Source organism: Molothrus ater, chromosome 10, assembly GCF_012460135.2.
Source record: "Molothrus ater isolate BHLD 08-10-18 breed brown headed cowbird chromosome 10, BPBGC_Mater_1.1, whole genome shotgun sequence".
Lineage (NCBI taxonomy): Eukaryota > Metazoa > Chordata > Aves > Passeriformes > Icteridae > Molothrus > Molothrus ater.
In genome coordinates, this window is record NC_050487.2 from 6,666,327 (window position 1) to 6,692,161 (window position 25,835).

The following is a 25,835-nucleotide window of genomic DNA, read 5'->3' on the forward strand; positions in this document are numbered from 1 at the left end:
CCTGTCTGTTCATGTCTTTTCTGCTGGGTCTGTGCTAATAACCAGCATCTCTTTGTTATGTCTCAACAGCACTCTAACCTGCACACCAGCATTGGGAATTCAGTGTGGGGCTCTCTAAACACGAATCCCAGCAACCAGTGGGCATCTGACCTAGTCAGTAGCATCTGGAGCAATGCTGATACCAAAAACTCAAACATGGGTTTCTGGGATGATGCAGTGAAGGAAGTGGGACCTCGTAACTCGACCAATAAAAACAAAAGCAATGCCAGCCTCAGGTAGGGGAAGGAACTTTTGCAAAGAAATACTGCTGCTCCTGGCACGATCAGTTCGCAGTTGGAACATCGTGTGTGTTCCTTTTGTTTCTCTGTGTCATTCAGGATCTGTTTTGACAACAAAAATAGCTAATAGGTGACCATTCAGAGCTCATTTTGTCACCTGCTTAGAAAATTGTTCTTAAAAAGTGTTTGCATCTTGTAAAATAGTCTTACAACACTGTACTGTATATGGGACAGTGAGTAAGCCTGGTAACTGATAATCTAATTATATGCATTTTCTTTACCTCAGTAAATCTGTAGGTATTACAAGTAGACAAAACAAGAAGGTAGAAGAAGAGGAGAAGCTGTTGAAATTGTTCCAGGGGGTTAATAAAGCCCAGGATGGATTCACTCAGTGGTGTGAACAGATGCTTCATGCACTCAACACAGCCAACAACTTAGATGGTAAGAGATGGAAAGAAATGAAGGGAGCAATATCTGTCCTGTTTCCTGACAGAGTAGTTCTGAAGGACTGTAATGATACTAAACCAGTGTTTCCAATGCACTCAGCAAAAGGACATCATTAGATAGGGCTAGAAGTGGTTGCATCCTCTTTTAGGCTTTCATTGTCCTAACTGTAGCAAATCAGTGGGATTTGAAAAAGTTCTGAAGTCTGTCAGCCAGAGTCCTCCTGAGGATTTCTGGTAGTCATGGAAGCATTATCTGGCAGATAGATGAGAATCCAGTTTCATCCTGCGTTGCATGATAGGGCTTTATTGTGGGAAACTGGGAAGGGCAAGCTACTAGACCAGCAAATATTTGACACAAAAATTGACTCTGGTGTTTATTGCATGTGTGTGTTTGCTATCAACATGCACTCACTCTCGGTCTGCCTTCTTCTTGCAGTTCCCACGTTTGTTTCTTTCCTGAAGGAAGTGGAGTCTCCCTATGAGGTCCATGACTACATCCGAGCCTACCTGGGAGATACTCCTGAGGCCAAGGAGTTTGCCAAGCAGTTCCTCGAGCGCCGTGCCAAACAGAAAGCCAGTCAGCAGCGGCAACAGCAGCAACAGCAGGTACAGGAGCCTCTGCTCTCCCTGGGGCTGAGAGAGGCTGCAGGCAGCACCTGCTGGATTCAGTAATGTCCTGGCAAGTGCAGACAATAAAGCAGCTTTCCAATTTTTACTGCTTAACAGTTGAGGCCAACCGTGGATCAGAGTGTTTTTGCATGGTGATCTGGGAAATGCTGTGGGAAAATGAGGTGGATACATCAGTAGCTAGTGTTGCCACATGGATATAGGAAGTGCTTTGGGCTCTCTAAATATTTTCTGTATAAATAACCCAGACTTCACTGTACTCTGTAATCTTGTCCTTAATTTGTTCTCTAGGATTCAGTGTGGGGGATGAACCACAGTTCGCTACATTCAGTCTTTCAGACCAATCAGAGCAACAACCAGCAGTCCAACTTTGAGGCTGTGCAGAGCGGGAAGAAAAAGAAGAAACAGAAAATGGTTCGAGCAGATCCCAGCTTGTTAGGTCTGTTTTAATTTTTAGAAATGAGTGTTTAATTTGGTAGTGGAGGTTTGCTTTGGGGAATGTAGAGGATTCTTACTGACCTTAAATGGTAATACTGAATTTGAGTAGAAAAGCTGGAATGTCTTTAGAATCTTTTCAGTAGTATTATTAATTTAATGATTTGAAAAATTCTGTAAACTTTTGTTGAACTTTCCCTCATGTAATGGCCTCTTTGATACCTGGCTTATTACCTGGAAACCTCTTAAGTAGCTCAGCGGTTTCAGTTGAATTCCCTTTTTTCCTTTGAGTTGACCTATGGCTATTTAATTGTTTAATGCTGATTTGTTCTTTGAAGAAAAGCATGTTTTCCTTTCTTTATGAGGAGCAGCTTTCTGAGGCTGCCTTTGCCTTGCCACCTTTTTCCAGGAGATAACCTCTACCATAGTCAGAAAAGACAGCAAAGGTTGAAGTGGTCACAGATTTTCAGTTGGAGACCATGGAGATCATGACCTCATTAGCAGTCCTTTATTTCTTTAATATGTTCTGTCTCTTAATTTTTATGTGAGGCTAGTTTTAACTGTCCCCTGTAGCACTTTATGGAAAAGTTCCTTCAAAGTAGCTTTTAAGGTGCAAGGCTCTTGTGTGAGTGCATGGACACTGTGGGGTGACAGGTCACTGTTGTGTTCATGTGCAATAAATGTCAGTGTTTGTGCCCTGTGTGACAGTGGGGAAACCAGGGCGCTGCACCAGGCCAGGCTTTGTTGTGCTGCTTCTGCTGAGCCCAGTTGCTGTAGAAGCAGGTATTGGTATTGTCCACCTGAAGTCACTGCTTTTTTAAGGCTCTAGCAGAGCCCTGCCTTTGGTTTTTCTTTCTTCTGTTCTTGGTCTCACCAAAGTCAGTACTTCAACTAAATCAGTGATTTCTGGACTGGTGTGTATGGAACTTCTCAGTGGAATCCTGACTTATGCCACCCCAACGTGCCCATCCACTGGGTACTCAGTTGAATATATTAAAAAAACAACTCGTGTAATGTGAAGAAGAAATCATTAAATACAATTTAGAAGTTCCAACTGGAAGGGAAGTAGCCCATGCAGCTTTTTAAAAATGGATGCACTCACTCTTTTACAGAATAATTTCAGATGCTTTTAGGCCACAGTGCCACATGAGGGAGCCAGAACAATTTTCCTAAACCTCCTGAGCAGAGCATTTCTTGCCTCGCGAAGTGGAAGGCAATTGGTTGTCTAGCACAGAGCAAACCAACGTAGCACTCTCAAACACTGAAGTTCAACTTCGTGTTTAGTAGCCTTACACAGGGGCACTTTCCCTGTTCTCATAACCAGATGGGCTTTGTACACCTTTAAAAAGGGGATTTCAGTAGGAAAGCTGCATTTGATTTATTGGATTTGTTTCCTTGCTGAAAGTGTTTTCACTCTTCCTCACACTTTTCTCATGTGCATCATGCCCTCAACACATATGGCTAAAGGGTTGGGTAGAAGTTGGGGTGCATCTTGAGCCACGTGCATGGCCCTGGGTAACTTTGTACATTTTCACTGTGTACTCCTGAGATGGAAGTTTGTAAAAAAGCATGGAAATAGATGTAATTGCTACTAGATGTCATAGGTACATGCATTGGGACTTTAAAGGGTGAGATTGCTCACAACTCCTGAGGTGTGAGAGCATAATTTCATATGTGATTGCAAGTTCTCAGAATGCCCATTTCTTCCTCTCAGACCATGTAAGTATGGTGTTGACAGCCACTTCCAAGAGCCAGTTGACTTAAACACATTCCCTTTTGAGATGTTGCAGCAGCCATGTTGCCACCATGTGTAGATGTGCCTTGTACTAGCTCTGCACGTGGCATCTTTTAAATGGAACTTGAAAAGTCTTCTGATCTGGTTTTAGAGACCAAGTGATGCTTGTCTAAATATACAGTTGATTATCTTTAGTTTATTAAGGAAAAAATCAGCCAGTTTGGGTGACTGCATCTGTAGCCTTACTGAATTACTGCTAAATTCACTTTCTCTTAAATGCAGTACATGTGTAACAGATGTTTTGTTTCAAGTACACTATGCCACCATTTAAACACCAATTCTTCTTGGTTCACAGGGTTTTCAGTGAATGCTTCATCAGAGCGGCTCAATATGGGAGAAATAGAGACTTTGGAAGACTACTGAGCATGTGCAAATCAACTGGCTTTTCCTGCATCTGTTAACCATGGATTCTCCGTTTGGACACCGTACTCTCCACCTTGTGTTGTTCTTTGCCTCGCAGTGAATCACAGGATCAATCATCTCAGGCTGCTTCCTCTGGCCCCAGCAAACCCCTTCTGCCCAGGACTGCACAGGGCGTTGTTCCTACTGTCAGCCCACCCGAGTGGACTTTGCTCAGAGTCCCGGGAGGGTGGGAGTTAGGCTTTGTTCACAACAAGGCTGAATTGGGCAGCAAGCTTTCACTGTGCTGTGATTCATTCTGCTGACATACCTGGAAAAAAAAAATCAATTGGGATTCTGCAAAGCATTGCTTCCTTCTCCTGGTTACTCTTACCACATCCAACACGTGCAGTCATATGGAGAGAGAGAGAGAGAGCGAGATTGAGAGAGAGTTTGTGGTTAACAGATGTTGGTCAAAACCAAAATGCCACACAGATACTGACTTGGCTGCTCCATCAGGGCAAGAGGTGCTCTCCTGGCCAGGAGTTGCATTCATAAGCTACCCTTAGAAACTGGCAACAGGAGAGGGGCGGTAGTGGGCACAGTTTAGCTTGGGTTGGTTTGAAGTTGCACACCCCCTGCCAGCCCTTCTCAGCACATAATTTTTGGAGGGAAAGCTCGAGTCTGTCTTCATTAGGTGGTGATGCTGAAGCTGGTGGAGTTCCCGTCGGCATTCTCCAGCCTTCCTGGACAAGTGGGGACTTCTGCTCTGGAAAAAGGGGGGTGGCATCTCTTCTTTCAGGCTGAATTTACCCCATAAGTGCTACCTTCAGAGGGTTAGGACCAGTTTATTTTGAGCTCTTTTCCTGCAAATTTGTCTCGTTTAAGAGACAGTGGGATCTTTACAGTGTGGATCTGTAGTCTCTGGAGAGGGTGGACCCTGGCTTTCAGAGACGTGCCAGCAGCCTCAGCTGGCTGTCACTTGAAGCAGTGCTTAGGTATCGAGCAGAGATGCCCTTTCGTCACGGAGAGAGACACTGGAGGACGAAGCTTTGTGCAATGATGGCCCTGCTTATCTTCTACACCTTAAAAGTACTTCACGCACCTTCACTGGGATCCATAACCTCTAAGTGTTTATGGAGTCATAACCTTCCTCTCTCACCGAAAGATTAACACCACCTTCCCTGCTCCACGTACCCACCCACCCACCCCACACACACCACAGAGGACAGAGAAGGAAAACTGCCAAATGCACTTAGTTTGAACCCCCTGGTCCCATCTCCCGTCCCCAGAGGGGTGTAACCTGCGAAGGGAGATATGCTGCAGTTTTGGTGGAGTTGTATAAAGGTGTCTGTTATTCTGTCATCACTGCCTAAAGAAAACAGTTTGAGTTGCTCAAGAGCAGTTTGGCTTTGGATTTTATTTTGTTTGGTTTATTCATTTTTTGGGGTCACCTTCCCCTCCTCCTCCTCTCTCTTCCCCCATCCCCAAACATGTACAGTAACTATACAGAGACTGCTGCAGACTTGTATATAGTTTTTGGATCTGATAGCATGGAGAGACTTGGAACTGTTGCAAATCTGGTCTCCCTGTCTCCTTTGCTTTGTAAATTCATAAAAGGGGGAAGAGGGGTAGTTAAAATGTTTACAAAACTTTAAACTCCCTCTGAACTTTTGCCAGTGTGGGGGGGAAAAAAAAGAGAGAACTTAAATAAAACCTGGTTGTATTATATCTGAGAGAAAACTTTCTGCTTGCTTTTGTCAAAGCTGAGTATTGAGATAATTCCTGGTGCTAAAACCCACCCAAACTTGACTTGCATCAGTTTTCATCAAGAAACAACAAGCAAATACACAGGATGTGGAACAACAGCTGCTGCTTTATTTCTTCCCTGGTGAGGAATACTGGTTGGTTTTTCTACTTGATAATTTTAGAGTTCAAATAAACACCAGTAAGTTGATATTAGAGATTTCTAACAAGAAAGCTTTAATTTTCCTCCGCTGTCTGTAGAGAAACATGTGCATTCATGCTGGTGCTGTTTATGCAGGGGAGATCAAGCCATGGCTGGTTTGCTCTTAACACAAACACTCGGCCACGGAGCCTCCTTTGCCAGTCAGTGCCCACCCCATGCACTCCAGTGCACTGCCCTAAATAAGGTGTTTTATTTCTCCCCTCAGCCTAAAGTCCACATGGAAACCATGTAAGTTTCTCTTTTTAGACTTACTTTCCTTTTTTGATACTTGTTTTTGTGTGGAAAATCCCAGTAAAGGTAATGGTAAATGTCCTGCCATTCACCTGGCCATGGAAAATAAGTATGCTGAGGCCTAACTTACACAGTAGCCTTGCATGCTGTTCAGCTGATGTCTGAGAGAACAGTTGATGTTTAGGCTGATAACCTGACTTTGTTTTAATATCTTCTCTTTTTAGCATATAAGGTGTGTGGTTCATAATTGCTTTCTGGTTTTTTAGTGGTATGATCTAATTTCTGCAAGCTAATTTTGGCTTGCTCTACACCACGTTACAGGTACACAAAAGTGTGTTAGTTTTGAGCTCGGCAGGAAAGGAACAGCTTCTTGATTGCTAAATGAAAATGCAGAAATGCAAGCAGGGAAAATGTGCAATAATTTATCAAACTTTGAGGACCTCACTTGGCTCCTGGGAATTTGTAGATAATGGACCAGTGGGGAAGATACACTGTTCATAATACTGAAATACTCTGGTTTCTGTGTTTCTCTGAAGGTAAGGTGGTGACATGTGCAGATTGTGCACTCAGGTGACTGCCTTGTCACCTTCTGTGACAAATAAGGCCCTCTTCTGTAGCAAGAATCATTTGGATCAGTAGGGATGGGGAAAATAGGGGCTCCAAAAAGCAAAGCAATTGCTGCAAAAAAATCTGAATCTGAAATTTAAGACTTAAATACTTGTGTCATATTTTCAGAGCATAAAGAACTGACATTGGAGGTGTTTATGTATTCTTTACATGATGGGAAACCACGAAGTATTCATCATCATATCAGCTCCAAAATACTAATGAAACTTCTTCTGTGACAATCAGCTGGAGTGTTCCCCTTTTTATACACTTCATCCATTCGCCATTCTTTGTTGCTGCAAATGTGATTTGAAGCAAACCTGGGTTTTCTGTGCTGTGAACTGTCCTGAGCCCCTGAGGCAGGCAGGGACAGAGTGGCAGAGGCTGGCAGGAGGAGGTGGTGCCTGAGGAGTCGGGATCCGAGGAGGATGCTGGCATTGCCTGCCAAAGGCGACGCTCCTGGAACGCTTGGAGGCTTTGACAGCAGTTCTGAGACCACCCATGGCTCCCAGGCCAGCTCTGTAAGTATTCCACCCAGGAATAAGGATGCCATGGAGCTGCTCTGGCTCTGTGTCAGAGCATTTTAGCCTCAGAAGATTGAGGCCCTTGTTGTGTGCTCTCCCCACCCTGCAATGCCCTGCCACCCTGCACAGTGAGGGAGAGCACAGCCCTCAAATGGGCTGCTTGCTCTTGGGCTGAGCTGCCCCAATGGCTCCTGTGTTATTTCCTGTGCCTCGGGATGGCCAACCCCGGGGAAGGCATTCCAGGAGCATCCTCGTGGCCTCTGGGAAGGGCTCACCAACAACTGCTTGTGTGTGCACTGACCTGGCAGGGTCCTGATGGCTCTGCTTGGCTGCCTATGGGGTTTTAGGCACAAGTTTGGGAGGGTGGAGCTGCCTTTGGGAGGAGGTGTGCTCCTGGAGCCAGAGAGAGGGAGGCTCTGCGGGGCTTTGCACTTTCTCTGCACAGCTGCTCTTGTGAAGGACTTTTTTTTCTTTTGTTGTTTTTTTTTGTTTTTTTTACCTGACTGAACAGAATTTTTATTATACCAGTGAAATTTCGGAGTTGTTTGTGCTTTGAAGAGTTTTAAGGATTCCTGCTGATGCTTTTCCTGAGGGAAGCCATGCCCTACCACAGAGTCCTTCGCCTGGTCCTGCTAACGCTGTGCAGCATCCTGGTCCCTGCTGTGCTGGCAGGTAAGGAGCTTTGTTTGCATTTAAAGCTTGGGCCATCCTTTCCTACACTGCCCTCTCTCTTCTCCCTTCCCTGAAAACATCCCTAAATATGTGTTGAATTATAATTGATTAAGGGAAACTAGCTTTGGTGGCTGCTGGTGAGCAAGAATATATTTTCAGTGGAGAAAATCCTTTAACTTTTCCTAAGCAGAATGGCAGTAGCACCTATTGTGAGCATTGGTGGGACAGGCTGTCCCTCAGCTTTTAATAGCAAGAAGAAGTTACAGTTATGGAAAGAAACATTTTTCTTTGGCTAAAGCCTGTGTGCCAATTCCTGATTCCTTCTGTGCTCCCTACTGCAGCGGAGCACAGCAGCTGCTTTAGGCAGAACTACAGAAGTGTCCATGAAAACCCCAGTCCAAAGCCAAGGTGTGCATCCTTATGGGGTTGCTCTGGAGCTGGGGTAGCAGGGCAGTGCTGGAAAGGTGCCTGGCTCTGACTTGCTTGCAGTGAGGTGATGGGAAGAAGAATGGGGGAGATGCCTGTTGTGTAAGGCACTGTTTCTCTGGGGATTGTTCATAATTTCAGCTTTATCTGCTCCTGCCTTCAGTAGAGCTGTGTTGGCTGCAGGGAGCCAGGGGCAGAGCTTCAAAGGCTGCAGGTCTGAGGGGGGTTTTACAGCTGGGAAAAAACTGACTTCCAAACCCCCTGCACTGATGGGCTCTGAGTGTACAGGTGGAAACTCTTATGGGCAATTGCTTCCCCCAAAGCCTTTCCCTCAGTGCAGTGGAGGCGAGGCTGAAGAGATGGCTGGGGCCAAGATAACAGGCACAGCATTTGTTTTCCTGAATTTCTGTCCTGCCTTCCAAGACCTGGAGCAATGTTGTTTTGCAGTTCTCTCACAGTTTTTTCTGAGCATCTTGCCTCGCAGGGAGATCTGGCCAGCTGTCTAGCAGATCAAATTATGGAATTCTTTTTAAAGGAGCTTTCATATGGGTAGGGAAATTCACTACTGTGCTTGGCTGGAACATCTGTGGGTGGAGGAACAGGATTAGTGCAGCTGGTATCTTCTCCTTCTAGGACACCTTCTCTGAAGGGAAACCTTCAAAGTAACTTAGAAATGAGCACTAAAAAGTGGATACTTTACTTCTCAAACCATGAACTCATTTTTGTGCAGTGGACCATGAATCATTTTAGCACAGTTTCAGTTTGTGCCTTGCTGTTGCTCTCAGAAGCACTGACCATGCTCTTCCTCCATACCAGGTAAGGTCTTTTCTTAGTCACTAGCAGTATTTCACTCTGCAGGAAGTGGTTGATTTCAAGTGAGAATTCTTCAGTCTGCTTCCTGTCTAAGCTGGGATCTCTTCTATGCTGTTTTAAATTTCCGGTTTTTGGTGCATTTGCTCTGGCCCCCCTCCTTGCCAGCTTTTCCATGTGCTTGCTCTGGCATTGCAGCTGTGGTTTGTGCCTGGTGCTGCCTCCTTTGTCACTTTGTTCCTGTGATGCACTCCCAAGTTTACTTGATCCTTATACTGGGTGAGTTGTGCTCATGCAATGAGGCTTGAAGGGCTTTGCAACATTCAGATCTTGGGGTGTAGGAGAGATTCTGTGCTTTCTCTGCAGTGCTTCAGAGATGTAAGGCCTCTAACAGGTTGTTCCCTGCTCCCTCAGAGAGGACAGGAGGAAGCCACCCCAGGAGCAGAATGATTCTCTGCTGCATGGAGAGTTCCTGCCCCCAGTACAGGTGCTTTGAGGATCAGTGGAACTTTTTCTGCCTTTACTCCATTAGAAAAGGAAATTTCCGGCCTGGTGCAGACAAAGAGGGGAAGGGCACACAGCCAGCCCTCTGGCCTCAGCACATAGACACACAGCCCTGCCTTTCTGTAAACAAGTTTACTCAGTATCCATCAGAACCGCAGCTCTGCCTTGCTGCACACAGGAGCTCCTGGCCTTGCCCTCCACAGGCTGCCCTTTGTGCTGCTGCTGAAGGGCTCCTTTCAGCCCTGCCCTGGCCCTGTGCCTGCCGTGGCCACCTGGGGCTGGACAGCCCCTTGCTGGCCTCAGGGTTCACCAGCCCCTGCCCTTTCGTCTCAGCACCTCTGACTGTCCCCAGCAGAGCCCTGCAGAGTGAGTGGGAGCTGGAGAGGGCTGACCATGGGGTCATGCAGCCCCCAGGCCCAGGATGAGTCTCCTCTCCCTCTTGGCTGCTTCTCACTGGTCTCATTTCCTGGACAGCACGGTCAGGGCTCTGCAACTGGTGAAAGTGTGGGCTTCTCCAAATTACTGAGCTCTTTCCAACATCACATTTGTCAAAAATGGAGAGGCAACCAAGCACATCTTTAAGCCCCTTTGTCTGCATCATCTGGGTGCAACAGGAAACAGCCAGCTCAAGGATCTGTGACAAACCTTAGCCTTCTCCATTTCCTCTTTCTCCAAACCCAAGTGGCAGATAGGCCTAAAGCACAGGAAGAACTGATTTTTTTTTCCTATCAGCAAACCCAGTTTCAATTCCTGTAATGGATTCAGAGCCCCAAATGAGCTGCAAGTTAGTACAGAGCCTTCGCAAGGCATCGGCTCCTGAAGCGTGGGTATATTTGGTATTTAAACTCACATGTGGGCTCCTGAGCTTGTTTTGAGCTAATGTGGAAATATGTTTTACTGCAGCAGCACATCAGAATGAGTCTGGGGGGAAAAAAGCAACAGAGCACACACACCAAAGGAGAAGACACAGGAAAACACCTTGACCAAGAACATCTTTCTGTAGCAGCTTATGTGTCTTTTTTTTTCAACTACAGGAGAAACAAAGATTATTAGGAAACTTTTTAAAGCTTAAGTTCTAGAACATGGATAGCAGTAAATAGGTTTTGTTTGGCAGATTTCAGGAAAAGATGTAGTTGTTCCAGCCGATCTGTCCACACTTGAACCAGGACTTTGTAAGCCATTACTCAACCTTGCTTTGCTCCAACACTCCTTACAGATTTCTGATGCTGGTATTGACTCCTGGATAAGGAGCTAGGTTGGAGGTGGGCAGTGAGGATGATGAAGTGCTGAAGTCAGCTTGCGTGAAGAAGACTATTGGCCAGTGGCAAGTAACCTTCGGGGACAATGATGTGATCTGGCCGCATCTGTCTGCCTTAAGGTCTCACAGTTGGCCTGTGGGGAGGGTCTGGTTCCTTCAGATCTGGTTGGCATCCCCTGGGGCTGTCACTTACAGACACTCTTCCAGTCTTACCTTTCAGTCACTGAGTACTGGGGCACTGGCTACCACATCACTGTGCTGGCAGCTCACCCCACCTTCTTTCTAAGTATGGGAATAGCAGTTTTGTCAAGTTGCATTTGCCATCATCCCCTCTAGATCTCTCTATGGCCCATGTGTCTGGAGTTCCACTGGCCCCTGCATCACTTGGAAAACTCATTGTGTATTTCTTTATGGTAACTGATCTTTTCTTCCCATTTCCTCACCTCAGTTATAACTTACCTGTGCTGGAGAGAGGAAGAAGACAGTGCAGCAGGGAGATTTCCCTAAAATAAGACAATTTGTAGTGTTAACATGTGGGAAGGAAGAGCTGCCATCATCCACCTGGCCTTCTACAAAACACTCTAATAATTTTAGTCCATTTTGTCCAGTTCCATCTCCAGTAAAATGCCAATAAGATTATTGCATGTTGTTCTTCTAAGTGTTCTCCAACTGTATTTCTCATGACCAGGCTTTTACTGTTGGTCTGAAAGCAACAGTTGCCCTCAGCTTGTGTTTCAGTGCTGAGGCAGAGCTAATGCTGGGGAGGAGCTCATTTGTGCCAGGGCCTGGAGGCTTTCCTCCCTCTGGAGCAGCTGGCACTGAGGCACAGAGCCTGGCAGTGGTGGGTGACTCGTGTGCCTCAGCAGCCTGGCAGCCCCTCCACATGCCCCTGGCTGCCCCTCCAGGACAAGCAAACCATGTGAGTGTGACACAGGAGTTTTCTAGAGGTAGGACTGGTCCTGGACTGATGGCAGCACAGCTAATGCATGGCTTTCTCCCAGATATTAAACATCTGGTCTTGTGATGGATGATGTATTTTGAGTGTGTTTCTTGCTTCTTTATTTCTCCCAAGTTCTTGGGTGAACAGGAGTACAAGACATGCAGTACTTACTTTGGTATTTAATTTCCAGCTCTTGGTTGCACTCACTCCCTGGAGATGGCAGCGTGTTTGGGTGTTTTTACATGCTAAGTTAAGATTGCTGTTTCTTGCCCCACGGCCAGGGAGCTTCCCTTCAACTTGCCCTTTCCTTGGGAAGGGCTGCTGCCAGCTCCAGAGCTGTCAATGAAGCATTTGTTGAGGTTCACAGGCCACGTCCCCCTCATCACAGTCAGAATGACAGTGACAGTGTGGGCAGGAAGGCCTGGCCATGCTGGTGCTGCTTTCTCTGCAGGTCATGTTTAGATCCTGGTGTCCTGCTCATGCACAGAATAACTGAGCCTGGGAAGAGCAGGACTTGTGGTGGTCACCCAAAACATCAGGTGCAGAGCAGAGAACTGAACTTCCTGAAGTGGGTCCCCTGCCTGTAGATAGAATCTCTCCAGATTCTATCCAAGAGATGACTGGAAAAGGCCCTCGTGTCTCACTTGGAGACATAAGACTTTACTAATAGTGTGCATGTGTTGGGGTTTAGTACCTGACACAAACTCTCCTTCCCATCACTTTTCTTGCTTTTACCAGGGGACTGAAATGGTATTGTGGCATTTGATGTGGGTCCACTAGAGATCTGCCACTCCCAGCCACCAGCTGTGTGGCTGACACTCATTGGGACTGTCAGGGAAGCAGGTGTGAGACCTCTGCTTGTTAAAGAAACCTGCTGCATGCATGAGGATAGTTGGATGGGTGCTTGGGCTTCTCAGCTGGAGGAGTGGAGGTGTGTGAGACATGAGCTGTTAGGTTAGGAGGGAAAATTCAAGGAGAGATGTGGGGAGAACAGTGCTGGTTATGAGCAGATGTTCTCCCAGGCTGCAGCAATGGGCTCTGGAGGAACCTGCCTCTTGCTTTGTGTTCTCCCCTCTGTGTGCCCACAGCAGGGCCCTTGGCACCTGCTCCAGCAACACTGAGGGGCAGGAGCTGAGCAGGGGACCAGCAGTGAGCCCTGGCTCCTGGGGAGGCTCAGCTGCAGGTATTTCACTCTGTGTGTGTGTGCAGGAATCTGCTGCTGCCTCTGAGCTCACAACTGTTCCTCAGGCAGCAGACCTGACTGAAAGGGGTTGTGTTTCCCTGGGCTGAAGTGCCAGTAGGGTAAAACCACAAGAACTCGGGACAGCAAATGCATGTTAAGCACATTCTGCCTTTTCTGTGTGGGCAGACTGAAAGTGTGTGTCAGTTGAATGAGGGGAATTAACAAAATACATATCCAGCAGCCATCCAAGTTTTTATAAATCACAGCCATCATAAATGAATTAGACTGTTTCCTCTGTATTTGGCTATCAAAAATGAGCTCTGTGCCCTGAAAACTTTCTGGCAGCTCTCTTTAAGCAGGAGTTAGATGCACGGAGAACAGGAGAGACCATCTGGCACCTCTGGGTCTGGTGGCACCTGTGGGACCTTTGCACTACAGTTAGAAGAGATTGTGCTCCCTCATCTTCCCTTTGAGAGCAGGGATTGGGAAGACCCAGCCCGGGTCATACAGTCTCCCTGGATGGTGCCTGCATCTGTTACAGATCATCTGAGCTAACACCAGTCCCTGGTCACACACAAGGCATATGTGCAGCTCTGGGGAAAAAAAAAACGTTCTTGGGAAAGGAAGCAACGCTGTCCTCCAGCTTTGTGTTCCTCTGCCAGGTGGGGACAGTGGCAGTGTTGGTTCTGGTCTGGGGGCGTGTTGACAGTGTCAGGAAGGCCATGGCTGGAGTGTGGCTCTTCTGTGTGGAGTTTCTCCCTTACAAAAGCAGCCTGGAACCAGGGCTTCCAAAGTATTCCATATGTTTGGTCTGTTCCTAAACCAACAGCTTCCCCATGCCACTGTTGGCAGCTAAAATAGCCCAGCTCTGCTCATTTTTCTCCTCTGTTAACTACCTTTTCTCACTGAATTCTGTATTTCCTCTTGTTCCATTCTCTGGCTGTGACACCATGGGATTTAAAGTAGAGAGGTCCACTGGAAATGACACTTTGTGGAAGAGCCATGGGATGGAATATAAATTTTCAGCTCTGCTGGTTGGTTTTGCAGCACAGGTTGGGAAGCCCCCTGCAGAGGCTTGGGTGTTTTGTGGGGAGCTCTTGTGGAACACAAACCTCTGTGTGCGTGTACAGGGGAGCTGAGATGCCACCTCTGGTGCAGAGACCATGGGTGTACCCAGTGTGTGAGGACATGGTGTTCTCTGCTACACCCAGCTCTGCCTGGGTTCCTGCCTGGGTCTCACTGGCACAGGCTGCACACTGGAACTTGTCTCTGTTGATGCTCATTGGGCCAGGGTTAAACCTGGCAGTTGTCTTGCTGGATACCCTGGTAGCTTTTCTGCCTGTAGAAAGAGCTTTCAAAACTCATATAGAACTTTTCTGTGTTCCAAAGATTGTGGAATAGCTCTGGTGATGGTGGGAGCTACTCTGATGCAAACCCTGCAGTAAGTTCTCACTGGGTTTGTACCTTCAGGAAAGGTGAGTGTTTTGGCCCTCCCTGTTCCAGGGAGGGATCTTAAAGGGAGAACAAAGTGTGGTGCAGCCCATTAACGGGGATTCTTTGCTCTCCCCCCACAGCACCTTCTGTCCACAGGAGGCAAGGAGGGCTCCAGGCACTTAAAGCTGGGGCTGGTACTGCCAAGATGTGCTGCTGCCATCTCTCTTCCTGGGCCACAGAGAGCCTGGGACAAGTCTTCAAGTGCCCCTGGTACACCAAGGTTCACTTGCCAGAGTTGGGATGCCCTGGGATACCTCTGTGCCTTGCCCCAGGGAGCCTGGGCTGTTTGCTCCAGCTCTTGACTCCCTGTTCCCCAGTCCTGATAACCATTGTGTCAGTTCAGGAGGGCCCTGACAGTGAATGTTGTTAGTTTTTCTCCCCCCTGCTTTTTTCCCCATCCCAGTGCAACATTCCCAGTGGTTTCTGCAGGGAGCTGTGGAATGTCTCCTGCTCTTGCCAGAGCCCACCTGAACAAGGCTGGGCATTGACAGGGAGTGCTTGCTGAGCCACACACAGGGAGGGCTCTCTGGCTTGGTCTCTGACCCACGGCAGGAAGGAATAACAGGAGACGAGTGGTAACATTAAACAGAACCCAGCCTGCCTTTCATCTCCCCGGTATGGCGGGGGTGCAGCAGGGGGAAGTCGAGGCTCTGGGGTCCTGTCTGGGGGAGCCATGTCCTGTGCTGTGCCAGCACCTCCAGCATCCTGCACTGCATGGGCTGGTGGTGCAGGACAAAAGGGCCCTGAGATGCTATGAATTTGGCCAGCACAGGTGGCCCGGTGGCCTCTGTCTGTTGGCAGTGTGACAGCCCTTCCCAGCCCAGTCCCAAGGGCATCCATGAGTAAACCAGCTGTGGATGCTCATGTGGGGCCTGTTTGTGCATGAGCATTGGTTTGCAGGGTGTCAGGGCACTCTGTGTTGTCCCGTGTGTGCTGTGAGTACACTAGGTTGCCACAGAAGCACATTGCCTTTGGCTGCTCTGGATATGGCTGTTCAGCAGAGGTGGTGTCCCCTCGGAGGAGGGTTCTGCCATACCGGGGTTCTCAGCCCTCAGGGCACCTGGCAGGCAGCAGAAGACCAGGGACCTGCTGAGCTGTGGTTGTCACTAGTAGCGTGACCGGGCCCCCCATGCCCGTGGGTGCTTGTCTTCTAGCAGAGTACCCGCAGGACGCGGTCCCCACCCTCTGGAACGAGCCGCCCGAGCTGCCCTCTGGAGCCGGTCCCTTCGACGCTGCCACCGCCACCGCCCGGCTGTCGGATGCCACTGCCTTCCCCCCGTACACCTCCGAGCTGGAGCCCGAGGACACCACCCACTTGCACCGGCTGGACACCGGGGACGGTGAGTGACTGCGACAGGGACTGCCCGCGGCTCACTCCCGCAGCAGCCTGGGATGTCCTCACGGGTTTGCTCCCTGTGGGACTGTCACCTCCCGGCAGGGGTTCAAGCCACGCTGCTGGGGAGGGGGAGGGTTGCCTTTACTGCCTGCTCATGGAAACGTCCCTGCCAAAAAACCTCTGCTGTGGAGCTCTTGCCAGCCCCAAGATGGCTCCAAGACTCTTCTTCCTGCCCCCTGACCTGTCATGGCAGGCACCTGCCCTGAAAGAAAACTGCCCTGAATGTAGGCAGGGCTCTGCAGGGCAGAGTGTGCCAGGAGCTCCCTGGACAGGGAGCAGAGTGCCTTTCCTGGCTTGTGGCTCCTGACTGACAGCAAACACCAGCTGAGATGTGGTCCTGCTGCAAGCGAAGCCAATCTCCCAGTCTGTTAGCAGGAAAGCTGGGCACCACTGACCCACTTTGTGGCAACTGTCCTTGTCACTGGGAGCTGGCTGAGGTGGTGGTGGCCGGCTACAGCCCCCTGCCCAAAGGTGCACAGGATGATACCTGGGACACAGCCAGTGCAGGGAGCTCTGGGACAGGAGTGTGGCCTGATGCCTGGGGACATGCTGGGTGTGGGGTGATCCTTGCAGCCCTTCCCATCTGGGCCCCACTGTCTCTGCTGACCTCGTGCCTTTTTCTCTCTTCCTGCAGGCTCACTGGGGCCCGGAGCTATTGGTGCCATTGTCATCGCCTCCCTCCTGGGTACGTCTGTGCTTGTGGCCTTGGTCGTCATCACACTGAGAAAGTTCTCGGCCTCCTGAACTCAATAAAACATTTTTCTGTTACACAACTGGCCTGTCTGCAGCCCTCGACTGCTCCTGAACTGTCTGCCTGGGGCCCTGGGAGAAATGGTGCCAAGGATCCGGGAAAAGCACTGCAGGCCCTGTGCTGGGCAGCCATGCATCGAGTGCTTTGGTGCGTGTGGTATCTCCTGGGTGGCACAGATCTGGCAGGGCCTGTCAACCCCACTCAGGAAGAACCTGTGGCAGGGTGTGGCTTTGAGCAGGGAGCTCAAAAGAATCTTCCTGGGTCTAGTCTGGGTGATGGTAACAGTGTTGGGCATCACCCTGCACAGCTTTCCTAGGGAAGGGTTGTTCATGGGTGTAAGCCACCCCAAGTTCATGTGCAACCCCATTCTGACCCACTGCCTTAGGGCCAGTTGCACCGGAGGGGACAGGGGAGGAGACAAATGATCAGCCTGGGGGAGAAAGGAGACACACAAGTGTTTTGGCACTGGCTTGCTCAGCTACATTTTATCACACGGAAAAACCAGACAACAAGAAGTTCCCCTCAGTTCGCTGAGGCAGCCTGGTAAGGGCTGGGGGGCTCCAGCCTGTGCTTGTGGGCCCCAGGCCTGGCCCTGTACAACACTGGAGATCACTGAGATGGAGGCGTGCAGGGCTGGGTCTGAGGAAATAACACTGGATGCCATTCAGTGGAAATGGCACAGCCTGTGCCTGGGGTCTGGAGTCCTATGGAATCGCAGCAGAGCAGGAGGGGCTGGAGCAATCCCCAGGTCTTGGTGGTGAGTGATGGGATGGCACAGCAGCACTGAGCCCCTCTCCCTGGAGCAGTGCAGTGAGGAGCTGGAATCCTGGCCATGGCCAAGTGGTGAAACATCCGATGGGCAAGGGAGCCTTTCTGTGCTGTGAGTAACATGCCAGGTAGGCACGTGGGGCTGCAGGCCTGGTGCTGGGCTGGGCTGGGCCACAAAGCTAGATGCTGTGGGATGTGGTGATTTCTCAGGTAATTTTAAGGAATTCCTAGAGCTGGAGCTCCTCTGGGGTTTGCACTAGTGAATTTGTGGCTGTTGCAAGGTTTGAATCCTGAGCTGGAGGTTTGGTTGTCTCAGAAAGCTGACTGGAGCGTGCTGCTGGAGGGACCTGGCTTGGGGTGTCCCCATTAAATCGGCTCAATGCAGCAGACTGGAGGCTGCAAGTCTTCCTGGCCCAGCTCTGAAGCTGGGCAGTGACTGGGAACCACAGGCTAATATGAACTTCCCACAGGTGGCCAAGGCAGCACAACCCTGCTGGCTGTTGACACATGCTAATGTGGTGCCACTGATCTGGGCCTGAGTGAAGAATGCCTTCTTTCCCCTTCACTGCTGTGGCTCCCACCACTTTGGTCCTGGGTGCTGGCTCTGGGCTGGCTGGCCCAAGGCTGTGGCATCAGAAGGGACAGCCCTGGAATCCACCTCAGCTGTGTTCAGCCTCAAACTGCACACACCATGTTGTCCAAAGAGCAGTTCTGTAGCTTCCCTTCACAGCTTCCAAGCATCCTGCTTTCTCCCCACGTTCCTGCTGGCCTGGCTGTGCTCCTTCTGTCCATGCCCATGGCCCCTGTGTGGCTCTGTTGGCAGCTGCTCTCCATCCCCTCTCTGAGCACAACCGTGGCACAGCCAGGGCATAAATCAGCACAGGCTACAATGCCTGGAAGATAATCCTTTGCCATGTTACAGAAAGGTGCCAAATAATTCAATCCCTAATGGATGCTGGCCACAGCTTGGGCCCAGCTTGTGGCTGAGAGGCTCTCAGCCACGTGTGGAACTGTTGAACAAGGGGTGGCTGCTGTGGGTCTGTCCCCCACGCTGCTCTCAGTGCTGTGCCCAGGGCTTCATGCATTGCTCAGTGCCACAGCTGGAAGGAGTGATGGGCTGGCTCTGCTGGCCACAAGACTTGCATATATACATGGAGGTGAGCCTGTACAGGGAGGCTGTGGGGGTGGGTTACAAGCATGCAGGCAGCAGTTGCTGGGCCTCCCAGAGCGTGTAGGACAGCAGCTCCCAGCTAAGGTCGCTCACCTGCTGTGGGGCTGCTGGTGGTTCATGTGGTGTGCGAGACGCTGCTGGCACAGCCACCCCTGCTGTGGCCTCAGCAGCAGAGCGTAGCAAAGACCACAAGTGCACGATCAACCAGGAAAGGACATGATGCAGGGGTTCTGCAGTGATCCTGCAGAAGGAGGGAGGCTGTGGTAGAGGGGGCTGAGCCATGGGACAGTGTCCAGATGTGCTTCGAGGTTGTCAGGCAGGCAGAGACGTGGGTTAGGGCTGGCAAGGCTGGGCTGTTGCTGGAGAAGAGCTGAGTGTGGAGCACTGCAGAGCATTTGACTGGAAGCAGATTGAAGGTCTGCCTGTGGGCAGTGCAGCTTCACAGCAGGACTAGGGTAGTGGAGTTCCTGAGGCTCATCCCAGCCAGTTGTCAATGAGCTCTGAGCTAGTTGAGACTGCTGCTTGACTGCAGTTCTGCCCCTGTGAGATGCTGGGTTCAGAGCACTCCAGACTTGGAAGGTAGCAATGAGCTGTGAATGCTTAAACCGGGTGATATCAATTGCTCATGTTTGTGGCCACTGCCCTTCCCAAGCAGCCTGAGCCAGCCCAAGCCAGCACATGTGGCTCACTTGGCCAGCACCTGGTGGCCTTCGGGCAGTGTCCGTTGAGCTCGTGCTCTTTGGGGCTTTACAGAACACTTGGAAAAGGATTATTTACAGTTTAAAGCGCTGATCTCCAGGAAAGGACCAGTGCTTCCGGAGGGCCTAGGAATGAGAGTCTGTTTGTTCATGGGTCTGTGTGCCTTGTCCTGTGCACCAGGTCCCCCACAATGTCCCACAGCTGCCACCTCCTCCCAGCTGGCAGCCTCTGTCTTCTGTCTCTCTGAGGCACTCCAGATGCTTGGGGATGCCGGTGGTCACTGGCGGTTTCTGCTGCCCAGTTTTCTCCTCTGACTGTCATCTGACTTGTGCACCCGGAAACATTCCTTCAGGTTCTGGGCTCGGATTTTGGGGTTCAGGATCTCCTCCCCCATAGAACTGGGGAACCAGCCCCTCTCCTGGTCATGAAGGCGTTCCCCAAATATCCAGCCTGAGTATAGACAGACACAGGCATAAGTGGGGAAGGACTGGCCCTTGCTCCTGCACTAGGACAGCTGTGCTGGAAAGAGCCATTGGAGCTGGCAGAGCTTTCTGGAAGCTACTCAGAGGCCTGTGCTGGAGCAGAGCCAGGTTGTCCATCCAGCAAGGAGGCCATCTCACCTGAGCAGCATCATGTGAGGACAGCTGGCTCAAAGGATGCCAGCAGAAAGCAGGCACTGCTGCCACCAAGTGCCCTCAGCTGTCCCTGGAGCTACAGGAGTGGTCACCAGCAGACATCCAATGTGACTGAGACCGCCAGCTACAAGAGTACCCCAGAAAGCAGGACCACGTGGCTGTGAAGCATCACGAAGGTAACAATAGCACTGGCTTATATCTGAAGTGGCTGTGCTAGCTCTACCATGGCCCACAACTGGTGCTGGGAGGCTGTGCCAGTGTTGTCACAACTGAGTCAACCTGGATTGGCTATTAGGAGAAGGCAGTAACTTCCTTTTCTGGCTGTGATGCTGATGCCAGAGCCTCTCCCTGGCTGGAGGGAGAGACTCTCAACTACCTGCCTGCAGCAAAGGCCATCCTTCCACAGTGACTCCCAGCCCATCCCCATCCCATCCCGTCCCCATACCATCATCTGTCTTGTCCAGGATGTTGAGGACATCAGCCAGTTCTAAGGAGAGCTCATCAGGCTGCTGGGCCACGTACGGGTGGACACACTGGATCTGTGGGCAGTCTGCCAAGAAACAGGGCAAGAGTGAGGTATGGACTAGGATAGAGCCCCTTGAAGAACAGCATAGATTGGGTGGCTGTAGCCCCATAAGCTCTGCACATGGTCCTTCTGATCTGGTAATGGCCTCTGGGGAAGCCAGGGAGTGCCCCAGCCAAAGGTAGTGGGGAAGCAACTCTTGGGAAGGGAGTCGGGTTCACGTCACCACCACCATGCTAGCCATGGGCAGCCTGGAAGGGAGGGAAAGTGCAGCCCAGCCCAGGTTGGAGGGGTTGAAGTCAGGCCCAGAGACAAGCAGGTATTGGTGGTGGAAAAGGAGGGGAGCCCAGGGTTAGGGTTAGGGAGAGGGTTCAGCTTTGGCATAGGTCCCAGATATGTGGCTGCACTGAGATCAGGCAGAATAAGGTGTCCTTGGGGTAGGGGTGAAGAGCTCCCATCTCTCATGCTGTGTCTCTTACCAACAAGTCTGGATGTAAATGAAACAAATTTGGTTCTCCGGTTTGGGGCTAGTGAAATCATCCAGCGCTTCATTTCACTCCTGGATAGGGGAGACAAACCAAAGCTGTGAACATGCAAGAGTTGTAAGGGCCCTAGTTCTTCTGCCCAGTCAGTTCTGGACTTCATATTCCTCCTCCCAGCCTTTTCCTCCTGCCCCTCCAGGGTCCTGGGTGCAGTGGTGATGCTGAGCCCCACTGCTGCACACCCTGGCTGGGATGTCACACGTGACACAGTGCTCTGGGCTCTGCTGCACAGCCCTGGCTGTCCCCCACAGGCAGCACGGTCCCTCTCTAGGGAGGGTCCCTCTGCTGGCTTTGTTGTCAAGTGCCAGCAGTAAGGTGAGGGGCCTGGCACTCTCTGAGAAGTAGCAAGCAAAGGCAGTTCCTGGCTGGGCTGCTCAACAGGAGCAGTTTTTCTGGGAGATTGAAGCAGTTACAGGAACCATTTATTCCCGCAACTGCTGTGTAGGAACATTTAAAGGGCAGAGCTGATTAATTCCCTTGCAGAAGAGCACTGCAGCACACCAAGGCTACCACTTGCTTGGCAACAAGACCCATGTGAACAGCACACTGCAAAACCTGGACCTGCATCTGGGAGAGTGAAGATCTCACAAGTGCTGGAGAAGACCCAGGCTTGGCTTCCCTCAGGCTTCCCTCAGCCCCATGAGGAAATGGGGCAGTTCACCTTCACAGGCTCCAGCTCCTGCCTGGAGGACCAGCTGTGCTTCCATCTGCCAGAGAACCAGAGTTTTCTACCTTCTCAGGTAGTTTTAAAGCCCGACCTTGACACACATGAAAAGCCATGGGAGTGTCTTCAGGAAGGAGAGGGGCCTAAAAGGGGTATGTAAAGGACAAGTGCTGACAGGTTGATCTGTAGGGCTGGGAATACTTTATACTTCAGATATGAAGAACAATGCCAAGGACCAGTGGAAACACATGCAGGTCACATCACATGAGGACATGTGGGACAAGGGTCTTGAGCACAGAGGAGCTATAGCCTCCTATATATATATAGAGGTTATATATATAGCTATATATAGAGGAGCTATATATGCAGAGGTCAAACCTAGAGTCTTGTCATGCTTGTGGCCCTGTCTGCATGCTGGCCCTGCACACAGGTCCTTACAGGGCTCCATGGATCTGCCCACAGTGCCCAGCTCCTCTCAGCCTGCAAGGAGCCCACCCACACTCCAGTTCTATCAGTGCAACCAGTTGTGTCCAAATAAAGTGTCAGCTCCTGGCAGAGCCCACCCAGGGCATGAGCTGCAAGTTGCTACTGAGCAGCATTGTTGCAAGAGCTGCAAGAGCTGTAGAAGACATGCAGAAGTCTCTGTTTGGCTCCCACTTATCTCTTCCAATTGTTTAGTTTTCCAGTCTGTGCCCAGTACTACCTCCATCATTCCTGCATCTCTGAAACAGCAGCCCTCAGCAGTTGGTATGTCACATTTCAGTGCTCAAGACCGGTTGGCGAGCCATGTTCTGGATCACATACCTGCTATGGCCACCTAGAAGATGGGACAGGATGCAGAGCATGGACCTGAGACTGCCTCCCCTGAGCTGAGCAAATCCTGGCCTGGTTTATCATTTGCTGCACAGCCAAGCCTCACAGACGTCACACGTGCGCTTGCCCTGCATAGTGTGAGTGACATCTCTATTTTCAGTGCAGCAGAGCTGCAGCCATATATCTGGGAAGAAGTGCAGCTGCTCACTGTGCTGGGGGCTCATCATCCTGATGCTGATGCTGTAGTGGTGGTGAGGGGCAGTCAGGGTGCAACCCTGTGGCTGGTGTTCATTTAGGAATATGGATGATGAACATGAGCCTGCTGACAGCAGACAACATCAACCTGGGGATGTGCATTGTCTCTAAGAGCTGTTTAGCTGGTGGCTACAAAATGTGGGCCTGGTAATGCTTGGGTCAGTGAGAAAGCCATGCCCTGTGCTCCAAAACAACTGGGTCAGTGCCAGCACAGCTGAATCATTTGCCCAGCCTGAGCTTGTTGGAGCCTGAAGTGAAAAATCAGTGAGCCAGAAAATCTGTATCCAGGGAGACAAGGAGGCCCTGAGCTGCAGAAGGGCTGCACAAGATTGGCACTGGCTGTGGAGACACAGAGGAAGTAGCCTTTTCTCCCATCTTCACCCACAAACAGGAGACCTTTTGCTCCACAGGGCTGGTCAGGCATGGCCATGATTCTTGTGAATCAGTGGAGCCTCTGGAGTGTGTGAGTGTATATCCTGCTTGGTTTTACTTTCTGAATATGCTGCAGTCTGTAAATCAGCTGGGACCTGGTGCCTGGGCTGATTTCTGACCACTCTGTCCCAGAACAGGGACTGCCTGTCTGTCCACCACCCCAGAGGCCTCAAATACACCGTACAGGAGAGAAACCTGCCTAGGTGACCGGTAGCCTTGGCGCTTTCAGTAGCCTCAGGGGAGTTATGCTGGGCAGAGAGGTTGATAGGGCCAGCTCAGCTGCAGCAGTGGGATCCCCCTCTGCCCATCCCTGGAAAGCCTGGACAGCTGGTCCCCATGAAGGCTGGATGTAGGGAGAGAGCACTGCTCTATGATAGCAGGGTGACTGGTACTCACTGGGATGATGCCTTCAGCATGTAGCTGGCCTCCCGGTCATCTGCGTTCTCTAGCAGCCTCAAGATGAAGACATTGGCCAAACTCTGCCCCTGATCTTCTAACTCCTCTACCCGAAGAAGCCCTCGGGGAGCAGAGTCAAACACTTGGTACTTGTCCCTGGGAGAGGTTAGAGAGATTAGGAAAAATTGTGGTTATTGCAGGAGACTTTGAGTTCAGCCACCCAGGACTGTACTGAGGACACAGACCAAGAGCTGCTGCATGGAAGGAGGAGAAAAGTTGTCCTGCTGTGGGATGGGATGAGTGTGTGGCTATAAAAACCCACTGCAAAGCAAGGAACCCTCTCTGTACTCTGCCCTAGGCAGCCCTCATGGCCTGGAACAAGTTGCTTGCTCTGTCTGAGCTCCCCACGTCCAAAACACAGATGGCGCTCCCTCAAAGGGGATTGTGAGGCTTAATTCATTCCTGTTTATGAAGTGCCTCTGTGTTTTCTGGATACAAGTTGCCACAGAAGCAAAACACTTCCCAGCGTACAGACACTGCGGCGACACGTTCATTAGGAACAGTGGACGGGCAAGATGCTCCCTACCAGTGGGTCTAATTCATGCCACAAAGGGCGTGCTGTTCTCTGCTGCTGTGTTTCACCAGTGTCTGCTTGCACAAGACACAGTCCTCAGCACGACAACATCCTCCTCAGGCAGGTTACACCATGTCAAATATAAGCACTGGCCTCGGGCCAAAATTGATACCCCTCCCTGCTACTCTAACTTTCTAATCGGCTTAGAGTTTTAACTGACTAAATCTGAGCTGTTCTTCAGGAAGCGATGAGTCAAAAATCACTTCTTGACAGGAAGACAGATCTCCAGGGTCAGCTCACCAGCCAGTGTAACTCACTGCCACGCTGCAGAAACTGCTGGATGCATAGTCACCCTGCTGACAGATCTGCCCTGGGATCTGTTTAACTCCTGTTGGCCATGAATTTTCAGCTGGAGAGAGCTGTGCCACCCATGAAGAGTCAGCTGTGCTCAAAGGTAAGGTGACTACTGGATGGAGGTGTACATGTCAGGCCAAGGGATGTGCCTGTGCCTGAGGGACAGGATGGGGTCACAGCATCACAGGTTGGATAAACCTGGGGTGATAGAACTAATGAAGGATCCTGTGTACCACCTGAATTTTGCACTCACCCTGGAATTTGCCGGCAAATCACCAGCAGATCATTGAAAAGGAACAGATAGATTTCTCTGAAGAGTTTCTTGGTGCGAAGTGTTCGTGATGTCTTTGGACCATTCATTTGCTGCAGCTCCCCCTGCTTCAGCAGCCAGCGGGAGTGAGAGATGATGGGTACAGACTAGAAGGGAGGAAAAGATGGCAAAGTTTAGGAAAGCAGCCAAACGCCATGGATTCAAGTAGTTATGATGCTGAAAGCACCAAGAGATGCAAAAGGAAGGGTGGTGAACTCCCATCACCACAACTTGCACTGCAGAGGCTGGAGCAGAGCTGCAAGGAGAGGGCAATGTGCTCTGCCATCCACACAGCCCAGCACAGCATGACAGAAGTTGGATAGGGGTACAGCAGGAGCCCGAGGATAGACAGATATTTAAGGATGGCAATGCTAGAGTGCCAAGTACTGGAATGAAACAACAGCCTATGCCCTGATCTCTCTCTGAGAGATCCTGTCACCTGGGCTGAACTTTCCTAAACAGTAAGACTGACTTTTAAAACCACAGATTTGGCCTTTTGGCTACAAAAAACCAAGGTTAAACAGGTTTCCTCTGGTTGGGTCTATCCCTGTCAGGAGGAGATACTGTTTACACATCTACCACAGCATTTCTGCTGGAGTTTCAACACGTAAACACGTATTGTGCTAAACCAAGAAGCCCAGAACAAAGCACATCTTGCACTAGAAGAATACTGCACTTCTAAATGACTGAAATATTGAAAAATACCTGTATAACTGTCACTCTTTCTACCTTCACTCTCAGTGCTCATCATATGCATGGTAGTACAATCTATCTTTTCAACTCCTTGCACTCTTCTCCCCAGAAGAGTCCTACCCATGCCAGGTCCCAAGGCAGATCTGCTCCAGAGATGAACCAGCTCCTCCCTGTCATTATGGCCTCAGCAGGTGAAGACAACTGTGTAGCTTCCCTAACCTACTACTGTCCTGTGGAGTGTGGTGTATCCCTGACACACTGGTAAAGTGCTCTATAAAAACCAAATTTTTTTGTTTTGGTTGTTCACGTACATAAAAAGATT

The 25,835-nt window shown here is 50.2% G+C and overlaps 3 protein-coding genes across 19 annotated transcripts in view; 2 read left to right on the plus strand and 1 right to left on the minus strand.

Moving 5' to 3' along the window:
* Positions 1-5,651, plus strand: part of GIGYF2 (GRB10 interacting GYF protein 2) — a 74,432-nt gene extending 68,781 nt beyond the window's left edge. For all 12 annotated transcript variants that reach the window (XM_054515947.1, XM_054515944.1, XM_054515955.1 and 9 more), the window contains 5 exons: positions 70-270; positions 560-719; positions 1,161-1,330; positions 1,643-1,790; positions 3,877-5,651. In XM_054515947.1, the coding sequence (XP_054371922.1) occupies positions 70-270; positions 560-719; positions 1,161-1,330; positions 1,643-1,790; positions 3,877-3,944 (747 nt within the window). In that variant the 3' untranslated portion in view covers positions 3,945-5,651. The remainder of the gene's footprint in view (positions 1-69; positions 271-559; positions 720-1,160; positions 1,331-1,642; positions 1,791-3,876) is intronic.
* A 99-nt stretch (positions 5,652-5,750) lies between these two features.
* Positions 5,751-16,700, plus strand: SNORC (secondary ossification center associated regulator of chondrocyte maturation). Of its 3 annotated transcripts, none has more exons than XM_036389054.2 (4): positions 5,751-7,247; positions 7,762-7,922; positions 15,692-15,877; positions 16,568-16,700. In XM_036389054.2, the coding sequence occupies exons 2-4, from the start codon at positions 7,829-7,831 to the stop codon at positions 16,675-16,677; spliced, it is 390 nt and encodes a 129-aa protein (XP_036244947.1). In that variant the 5' UTR covers positions 5,751-7,247; positions 7,762-7,828; the 3' UTR covers positions 16,678-16,700. The 3 variants fall into 3 exon arrangements, with proteins under 3 accessions (XP_036244947.1, XP_036244946.1, XP_054371935.1); XM_036389053.2 differs by having other exon boundaries at positions 7,779-7,922; XM_054515960.1 differs by having other exon boundaries at positions 7,779-7,922; positions 15,695-15,877.
* A 441-nt stretch (positions 16,701-17,141) lies between these two features.
* Positions 17,142-25,835, minus strand: part of NGEF (neuronal guanine nucleotide exchange factor) — a 37,636-nt gene continuing 28,942 nt past the window's right edge. For all 4 annotated transcript variants that reach the window (XM_036389034.2, XM_036389035.2, XM_036389037.2 and 1 more), the window contains 5 exons: positions 24,764-24,927; positions 23,583-23,738; positions 20,960-21,039; positions 20,403-20,507; positions 17,142-19,772 (listed from right to left, as the gene is read on the minus strand). In XM_036389034.2, coding sequence (XP_036244927.1) covers positions 19,600-19,772; positions 20,403-20,507; positions 20,960-21,039; positions 23,583-23,738; positions 24,764-24,927 — 678 coding nt within the window. In that variant the 3' untranslated portion in view covers positions 17,142-19,599. The remainder of the gene's footprint in view (positions 19,773-20,402; positions 20,508-20,959; positions 21,040-23,582; positions 23,739-24,763; positions 24,928-25,835) is intronic.